This window comes from Vigna angularis, chromosome 3 (assembly GCF_016808095.1).
Source record: "Vigna angularis cultivar LongXiaoDou No.4 chromosome 3, ASM1680809v1, whole genome shotgun sequence".
NCBI lineage: Eukaryota > Viridiplantae > Streptophyta > Magnoliopsida > Fabales > Fabaceae > Vigna > Vigna angularis.
In genome coordinates this window covers 30,314,432-30,325,035 of record NC_068972.1, presented here as the reverse complement: position 1 = coordinate 30,325,035, position 10,604 = coordinate 30,314,432, and the positions used below count along the sequence as shown (strand labels likewise).

Here is a 10,604-nt window from a genome sequence, read left to right as displayed (position 1 = left end):
AGATTGCATTTCTCAAATGTTGAATTAAATGAAACTGAGCCCCAATTATCCATTAAAGATAAGTTGAAACAAGTAGAAGAATGATTCAATGAGGTTGACATTGGCAGTAAAGTCACCATCAAGCAGAAGTTACTTGAGATTGTTTGTCCTACATTGACATCAATGGTCCCTCCATTACATAAAGTCAAGACAAAGGGTGCACAAAAAAGTAAAGTTCAACGAAGAGAAAGGTCTACTACGTGGGATCCATCATATTTTGAGTATGTGGGCGCCTTTCATTCAATTATAGAATCTTCATCTGTAACACGATATCAAGGACTGTAACATTCTCGCCATTCGCCTAAATCTAGCCTGCATTATAATTATACCAAACAATTAAATAAACAAGGTGAAGAAAATTTAATAATATAAGCAATGAAAAATAACATACCAGGGCGCCAGATGGTGAAGGTGGAGACGATCTACGATGGGGTCGTGCCTCCTGTGGAACATCGGGGAGCTGTCTAGGCGCAAGAGCCGGTCGCACGTCATCTGCAGCAACAATAATATAAGGATTCGAAACCCTCCTAAACCACTGAATGTACCCATCGACACAGTCAGAAGGAGATGCTGCATGTCTGACATTACTCACAACGTGAGCTCTGAAGTGCAACCAAACATGATCAATGGCCACCATATCTGCATCTGGAATCGTAGTCGGTGATCGTGGAATGTCTTGCTGAAACCCAAATTTCCTCAGCACACGCTCAGGCAAATGACGACAAAGGGTGTCACTAATCCGAATCCATCCATAATACATACAAATGTCGAAGAATGGCCGAATGGCCCGATGCCCCTCATACGGATGCCATACAACTCTACTGTATGTCAGCGCATCCAACTGTGACCGAATCTCCGCAAGAGTGGAACTCTGCCTAGGGCTTTGCCACCTCATGGCACGTGGTGTGGTATCATCGTAAGAAGTCACCAACCACCTCCTTCCCATGCTAGGAAAATGTTCGTATATCCAACTCTAAAAAAATAATTATTCAATTAAATTTCATCCATCTTCGAACATGGAAATAAATACATGAAATAAATGTCAAAGTTATAACTGTACCTGAAATAGAGTCAAATATTCGGCCATCTGCTTCGTGGAGGTGAGACTCGCATCCCCGAGCTGCTCGTACAAATGGACGAGTGCAGCCACACCCTAGGCATATTTGCCACACGCGTGTACGTCTCTAAATAATAATAAGTAAGACACGCGTATAGAGCTGACACTCTTATTTGCAAAAATCGTGCATCCTACTATATGCAACAAATATGCTCTGGCAGCATAGTCCCAATGTTGTGACTTACACCTCTGAACATATATCTCTCTAAGCCAGCTGAGTCTGACTATCGAACCACGCGCGTCCTCTACCTCAGCACCTACTGTGCCACCATCAATGCCAAGTAGCTGCATAAGGGTTGTACGAGCCTCCTCAAACTCTAACTCCTCCAAATCACACATTTGTCCCATCACGGGCAGGTGAAGTAATGTCGAGACGTCATCTAGAGTAATCGACATCTCCCCTATAGGGAGATGGAAACTACTGGTCTCGAAATGCCACCTTTCTATGAATCCGAGGAGTAACCCCTTATCAACGTAATCATAACAAATCCCTGTGAGAGATCAATTTCCATGGGGGATCAATTTCAGTGTGTCCCCTCGATCCTACACATCAATATTTAATAAAATTTCTATTAAAAAAAATAATAAAATAAATTTTATTTTTGCACTCACCCGGCCTTGTGAAATAGCATAAGCTACATGCTGAACATAGTTCGTCAGCAATGAACCATCACGTGGACCTCTAGAAAATCCACCGACATCCTCTTATATGTCATGAACATCTGCATGCTCCTCCTCATTGTCATCATCGTTAGGGGCCTTAAATGCATCCTCCTCACCATACGTCTCATATGTCTGCTCCTCAAAGGCTCGCTCCTCAACTATGGGGTCATCCTGGATAGGAGTTGCACGACTTCTACCAGTAGAAACGGTAGGTCTTCTCCGAGCTTCGCCCTACGACGAACTCTCTGTTCGAGAACTCTCACCTCGAGAACTAAAAGATACACCACATGTTCTTGCCATTTCTAACAAAAATTTATTTGTTTAATTAAAAAAATTATTATTTTAAATATCATTAATAAACTATAAAAATATACAATTCAAAATAAATTAAACTAATAATAATTAATTTATTAACTACAACATAAATTAAATAAAATAAACAATTAGCTAATTAATTTAAAAAAATATATTTAAATACATTTCTATTTAATTATTATTAAATTAATTATAATTACAAATACAAATTTACTGTAAATAAATTAAATCCAAATACAAATTTACTAACATTAAATATAATTAAATTAATAATATTTATTTCAAGAAATAAAAAATAATTTAAATATATAAAAGTTTACGTATGTAATTCAAACTTAATCAATTCATTTAAAAACTACAAATAGAAAAATTTATAAAATATTAAAATAATAATCTAAAACATTAAAGAAAATCTAAAAATAACTATATATATATCAAATAAATAAATATATATATATATATATATATATATCAAATATTATTGTTTAAAAAAATTAAGAAAAAATATATCAAATATATATTCTAATTATAATAATTCTAAAAGCAATTAAAATATTAAAGAAAAAAAAAATACAGCATGCCAGAACCAAAACGTATGTGGGATATCCGATCGGCTTTCAACGGATATCCCACATCCGTCGACGGAAGTCGGACATCCGTCGAAGGCCAAACGGATATCCCACATCCGTTTTTGTCTTTCGCGAGCACTGTTCAGGCCAACAATCTCGACGACAACGACAACCAGCGACAACAGTCAAGCACAAAAAGCACGTAAACAATAATAAACCCTAAATTAAACTACAAAAATGGTGAGCGGAGAACCAACTTGGACGACAAGCACAGATCCACGCTCCTCCACGCAAGATGAACAACCTCCTCTGCACTAGAGATGAACGACTACTCCACACCAAACGGGCTCCTTCACACTAGAGATGAACGACAATGGAAACTTTGAAACCCAAATGGAAAATGAAGAAGAAAGAAATGGAGGAAGAGAAGTGAAACGGAGAAGACAAATGTAGTTACAAAGTAAAACGGAAGACAAATTGTTAAACAGAAATGGGAGATGGAAAGATTGGGTGCAGGGAGTAAAGTAGGAGAGCTATGTTTGAAATAAATTAAAATAGTAAAAGTAAAAAATTTTAATCTGAGGATATAATTAATTAAAGAAAATTGGGGAGATGGAGGGAGGAATGGGTGGTGGTGGAGGGAGCAACACCTTTAACCAGATTTAGTTGGGCCCAAATAGCTTTCTTCAGCCCAATACTTCCAAAAAGTTGATCTGCAAAAAAATTAGGAGTTTTAAAGAGCGAAAATAAAAGATAAAAGTCTAACACAAATTTATTTATTTTTTCGGAATATTTTTATCTAAAAAAAACTTATTTATTTAAAAACCTACTTATTTAACTAAAAAGGAAAAATTAACACTATTTCTATTTACAACCTATTTTTATCCTATTTATACTAATCTACCTTAATTCTAGAAAAATAAAAGCTAAACTAACCTAAAAGCAGAGTATTAACACATAAAAATGGGGGAAAATAGAGAGTTAACAGTACTAGTTAACCAAGAAAGCTAAATTAATATTTTATTTTGGTCCACATTCTTAAAGCTAAATACTCTTGCTTCACTAGTGAAATTGCATCCATAATCATTACTCAAGTTTTCTAGGAAAAGTGTTAACATTTGTAGATATGTCCACCTATTGACAATGTTTTGTACCAATGAGTCACATCAGATACTCATGGTCTAATATATTCTTGTGCATCCATACACTACTTACAACATCCTTATTAGACAACGAATGATTAATTAAGTTAGAACCATACTATTTACTCCACAAAAGAATATGAAATTCCTTTTAATATGTGAGAGTCATCACAAGTTGTTAGAAAAGAATTGCCTTGTTTCTTTTACCAAGAGGGGGGGGGGGGGGTGAATTGGCGATCAATAAAAACAATTGCTTTTTAAATCTTTTTGGAAAATTAGAATGATCTTTAATCTATCTTGAAACACAAGCAATTAAGCGCATGCAATGAAAGCAAAAGAGATATGGAAAGAGAAATAAATAAAGGGTTTATACTGGTTCGGCCTCAATGCCTACATTTAGTGCCCTTTCAATCAACCTTAGATTGAAAGTCAATTGTACTATAAATATTTGAGGTTTTACAATAAGGCATGTACAAAGATCACTTCTCAAGTGTAATCACCTCTCTAACTCACTAATCTAATATAGTCAACAACCAAAACCCTACAACAAGAACAATCATCTCCTGCAGTCACCCTTTGAGACACCTCTAAAAGTCCAAATAACTCCTCGCTCTTCTTCACGGCCACACGCATAGGGAACAACACAATCCAAGATTGCTAAACACGAAGTCAGAAGTACACCTCACTGGTGTAGTAGTTGATAAGCAGTGAAAACCAAAATCTATTCTTCAAGAAACCTTCAAGATTATCAACTTGTGTATTTCTTGTTTCTTGGAGCATCACAATACACCTATATCTCTTTTCTCAATTCACAAAATATTAGATATGAAAGTTAGAAAATGATCAAAATTTATTAGAACAGTGTGCAGTGCGCCAATTTATAGTTTTCTCATATCAGGCGCAAACTAATCGATTACGTTAGTAATGCAATCGGTTACATTAATAGCAGAGGTAACAAAATTACATTTCAAACAGTTCTAATTGAATGCACATTTAATGTAATCGATTTCAAATCAATGCTAGTCAAACATATTTGAAAATATGACCGTTAATAGGGTTATGACTAAGCATGAAAACAGTTTTCAAATAATAATAGACTTAATTGATTATGAACAATGTAATCGATTAAGAACAACACTTAGGCAATTGGAAAACATTTTGTCTTCAAAACTCATCACAACATATTTTAAAAAGATATCTGCAAAGACACGAGTTTTAATCGATTTTACACTTAATGTAATCGGTTAAAACTTGTTGTTCTGCCATAATTTAAAGCATAAGCTATTTGATGAACTTAATTGATTACAATATCATTGTACTCGATTATTTCATGCAGAGTTGTTTTGTGCTTGTGGTTTTATCATAGAAAACATTTAGTATGCATACATAAGATATAAACACAATTATGATCACAGTAGTATGCAGACCAATCAAATTATAACAAAACATTTATATACCAATATATGTATAAATCACAAATACACATTTTTGTTGTGTAATGAAAACATGTGTTGTTATAATCAATGTGCTGTCATTATAAAAAACAAACACATCAGGGAATGGGTTTAGCACTCATATTGTTCCCCCTATCAACAATCTCTTTCTTTTTTGATGATGCATAACCATGATGTATAAAACAACCATGATGTACAATGCACAAACATAAATTGTTTTCAACCAAATATATTCAAATACACTGTCACAAATATTTCAACTATCACTCTTGTTTATTCAATTAAACAATTTCAACTATTTGTCCCCCTTTGGGCATTAGGAAAAAAGGTATAAGTACACAATGTACATTTGAAGCAAAGAGACAATGAGTCAAACAAAGATCCATCAACATATTTAAACAATAATGTCAAAAACGATGTTCTGCCTATCAATAATCTCTAGTTCAAATTGTTTCCATTTTGCCTTATCAAACTGTAAAAGGGTTGATAGTAATGAATTTAACTAAATAGATAAAGAAGCTCCCCTATCAATATACATTATTTCCAAATTATTTCAAATACATAGTTCAGTATTAGAACAACAAATAGAGATGTATTAGAGCATATATAACTGAACAATTTTCAAGCAGGTATCATATAAAATGACAGAAATCAGAGTAAAACAAATAGTGCTTGAATCCAATGAACTTGTATATGTGCAACATTTAAAAATAGACATGTTTGTTCACAACAGATGTAATATGATAAGTATCAGAGCACATATATCATCAACATGAGTGCTTTAAAATCAGTGATTTATCAGTAAGAAGTTTCGAACCACATTTGCACAGTTTAATCGATTCTACTACTTTTGCAGTCGATTAAATTTCGCACAATAGCTCATATCCAGATCAGATCAGCGTTAATTCCTATAGACACCTTTTATATAGTCATAGACCTGCTAATCACATTTTTCTGATTCTTTGTTGAGTGTTAGTACAATTTAATTGTAAATGTGAAATAAAAAAATCATCAAATCTCAGCAGATTCATTCAATGAGGTTCATTCAACCAACCAATTTGATATAATTCAAACTTACTTTCATTCATTGATATAACTAGAATAAGTACAAGTAGAAAACAAAATATGAATGGCTTATCAGCCTACTCTATAAAAAAAACAACCATGACTAAATATCACTAAGATTGAAAACTCCTATTTTGAGTCAGAGATTTCTTTATAATCATCATCTGTTTTGATTTCTTCATCTTTAGTGACATCCTCAGATGTTTTGCTAAAGGCATTGATTCTTATACCATAGTATAATTTCCTATGTAGACCAAACAATGACCTTTGTAACTTGGATACTTTATCATCTTGTTTCTTGAACTGATCAACCACAAACTGTTCAAATTCTAATTTAAGCTTGAAGCAGTACGTGGACATTTCAATACCAATAGGCTCAACCTCTTCCACTTCAGCAAATGTTCATCTTTCAAGGACCAACCCTTTTCATCTTTTCGTAGCCCTAGATGATGTAAAGTCAGCTTCTCAATCAAATTCTTCTTTTAGCGGCCTATGGTAGCTTCATTAGACACATCAACTCCATGATGCCTTAGAATTTTGCTAATGAAGACAACATACGGAAGATGGTATACTTGCTGTCTGGTGATCTTAGTCATGTGATCACTCACCACAGAGATCTAGTTTGTTGGTACCTTATCTCGTAACGCATGTAACAAATACACGTCTTTAGTGCTAAGTTTTGCATGATTTCCACCTCTTGGCAGTAAAATCCAGGCTATGATGAATGCACACAAACGCTCATTCTTTTTCAGACCACCAACCTTGAAGAGAGTGAAGTCTCTTGGCTCTTCAGCAGACCTCAAACAGTCTCTGTAGATGGTCATCTTGTTAATACCGCTCATACCCAAATCAGACTTAATCCCTTCAGGATGAACTCCTGCAACTGTCTTCCAAACAACTTCATCAACGTGGATGTCAACACCTTTTACTCGTGAAAGAATGTGGTTATCTTCAACCTTCAAGTTTGTATAGAATACTTTGACCAGTTATGGGTAGTAGTCTCCTTCCATTTCAACAAATTTGGCTAAACCAGAATAAACTAGCCATTCCTGGAAAATGAATCCTTCATTGCAAAAGTACATAATACTCAAAGTCTTGTGCTTTATTACTTCCTTGAAATCCTAGAAACACACAAACTCAATTCTTTTTTCATTGTCACTAAACCAACTAGTAGGATAAGCTTTTCTTGCAATCGGTGCAAAATGTTTTCCCCGGCGTGAAGATAAAGAAGTCATCACATATTTTGAATTCACAAATGGACTCTTAGTTAGATAGGGTTTACAGACTAAGCAATGAGACAGTGCGATTCATGACTATATGAAACAGTTTTTGTAAAAGACCTAATTGATTAGGCTTAAGCTCATTTAAATTTTTTTTAATGTATGTAACCCAGTATAATACTTTAATCAATTTAATTATTTTTGTAATCGATTAAGATAAGTCGAGTCTGAGATTTTTAACAACACAGAGAAACAAATTAATTGATTACATTACTAATGCAATCGGTTAAAAGTCGTGAAAACATTTTTCAACCAATTTGACAATGCAGACAAACAATGATTATAGACACACATCAATACACATACACAAATACAAACAATGATGCATGAATTTCAAGTATAACAACAATTGTTACCAAAGATGATACTTAAGTGATTTTTGACGAATCCATTGTAATTCCTCCTTGAGTGTTGTCTGTTGTCAATCACGTTTACTTTCCTGCAAAACTTTCAACAGATTTGGGTGCAGGTACCCAAATGAACTTGGAGCCTTTTCTGTTAGTTACAGTGGTTGGTTCTTTGGGAATCGACTTAAATTTTTCCTTTGGAACACCAACCTTTCTATAGTAACAATTTCTAACATTATGACCAATAGAGTTGCAATAGAAACATGAAGTAGTTAAAGGTTTACTCAAATCAATAAATTTTTTTGAGTTAACTCTTTCACTTTTAGCTTTATATCTTATTCCTTGTCTATTGATTACTCTTCCTTATGATCCTAGTACAACTTCTAGATTGGGTCTACAAAGAGTAGATTTGGCCAGTGTCTTAGTTAGATAATTGATTTTTTCCAAATAAACATGACAATCCTTGCAATCCTTTTTACAATCTCTAGCTTCATATTTTACATTAATAGATGATTGTAAAGCTTTATGAAGTTCAATTTTCAACTTATCATTTTCTTCAACAAGGTTATTGATTCGAGATTTAAAATCTTTTCTTTCAGAGATTAATCGATTAACCTTATATTGAAGTTTCATAGCTTCTGTATGGAGCTCCTGAAACACATCCAACAGCTGATCATATCTGACTTCTATAGGCTCATCTTCAAAGTTGTTGTTGTTGCTTTCAGAACATACTGATCCAGCCATGAGACACAAGTTTGTCTCCTTTTCTAGACTACAATTGTCTTCATCACTGGATAAATCATTAGAGTCACTATTTTCCTAAGCTATGTATGCCTTTCTCTACTTATTCTTCCTTTGGTCCTGATTGTGCTTCTCATCAGCTTTTTGCTTCATCTTCAAAACTGGACAATTAGGCTTGATGTGTCCTTCCTTTCCACATTCATAGCACATAGGAATTGCAACTTTTCCTTTTCTCCTTCCTCCTTTAGAATTGCTTGCAAAATCAGATACAATATTTCTATTTTTCATGAACTTTGTGAATTTCTTTACCATCATGTTCATTACTTCTTTTTGTGACATGTATGTATCAGAATCAACAGATTCAGTTCTCCTAGAGGCTTTCTTGTTGGTTGCTTTGAGAGCTATTGACTGCTTCTGTTCAGTCTCCTCTTCCTCTTTCAACCTTTCTAGCTCCAACTCATGTTACCTAAGCTTACCAAAGAGTGTGGCCATGTTCATTGTAGTAAGATCTCTTGATTCTGATATAGTTGTTACCTTTGGTTGCCAGCTTTTGTTAAGACTCTTCAAGATCTTTATGTTGATTTCTTCTTTCTCAAACACTTTGCCAAGTGCGAACAGATGGTTTACTATGTGGGTGAACCTATTCTCTCTAGCCTTCATCTTGAACATCTCGTATTCCTGGATCAGATAATTTTTTTCTAGCTCTTTTCACCTCATCAGTCCCTTCATGAGTCACTTTTAGGACTTCCCACATTTCCTTTGCGCTTTTACATGTTGAGACCTTGAAAAACTCAACATATTGAGCCCTTCTATTTTCTTCTTGATTCAACTCAGAAACGTTTTTTTCAAAACATGTTTTCCATCAATTATTTTTGTAGGCTCAAAAGGACCATTAATCACAACATCCCATACACCCTTATCTACATATTCAAGAAAGATTCTCATTCTAATTTTCCAGAAAGGATAATTTTCTCCCACAAACAGAAGAGGTTTGTTTGTAGAAGCCCCTTCACCGAAGGTCTGAGAAACAAAGGTCATCAAGGTCAATTAATCGATTTCACAGAAAATGTAATCGATTATTTTTCGAGCAATTTTTGAAAAATCAACTCTGGTGCCAATTGTTAGAAAAGAATTGCCTTGTTTCTTTTACCAAGAGGGGCGGTGAATTGGTGATCAATAAAAACAATTGCTTTTTAAATCTTTTTGAAAATTAGGTTGATCTTTAATCTATCTTGGAACACAAGCAATCAAGTGCATAAAATGAAAGTAAAAGAGATAGCGAGAAACATAAAAATAGAGGGCTTATATTGGTTTGGGCTCAATGCCTACATCCAGTGTCCTTTCAATCAACCTTAGATTGAAAGTCAATTGCACTATAAAAATATGAGTTTTTACAACAAGGCCTGTACAAAGATCACTTCTCAAATGTAACCACCTCTCTAACTCACTAATCTAATATAGTCAATAACCAAAACCCTATAGCAAGAACAATCCTCTCATGCAGTCATCCTTTGAGACACCTCTCAAAGTTCAAAGAACTCCTCGCTCTTCTTCCTGGCTGCACGCACAGGGAACAACACAATCCAAGATTGCTAAACACAAAGTCTAATCAGTCAGGAGTACACCTCAGTAGTGTAGTAGTTGATCAGCAGTGAAAACCAGAATATGTTCTTCAAGAAACCTTCAAGATTATGAACTTTTGTATTTCTTGTTTCTTGGATCGTCTCAACTCACATGTATCTCTTTTCTCGATTCACAAAATATCAGATATGAAAGTTAGAAAATGATCAAAATTTATTATAACAGTGTGTAGTGCGTCAATTTATAGTTTTCTCATATCAGACGCAAACTAATCGATTACCTTAGTAATGT

At 34.2% G+C, this 10,604-nt stretch overlaps 1 protein-coding gene across 1 annotated transcript; it reads right to left on the bottom strand.

Moving 5' to 3' along the window:
- Positions 1-294: 294 nt before the first annotated feature.
- On the bottom strand, positions 295-1,504 carry LOC108324536 (protein MAIN-LIKE 1-like). Its single transcript, XM_052874550.1, has 4 exons — positions 1,292-1,504; positions 1,100-1,192; positions 431-1,012; positions 295-351 (listed from the first exon to the last, which is right to left on the bottom strand). The coding sequence occupies exons 1-4, from the start codon at positions 1,502-1,504 to the stop codon at positions 295-297; spliced, it is 945 nt and encodes a 314-aa protein (XP_052730510.1).
- Between the last annotated feature and the right edge of the window lie 9,100 nt (positions 1,505-10,604).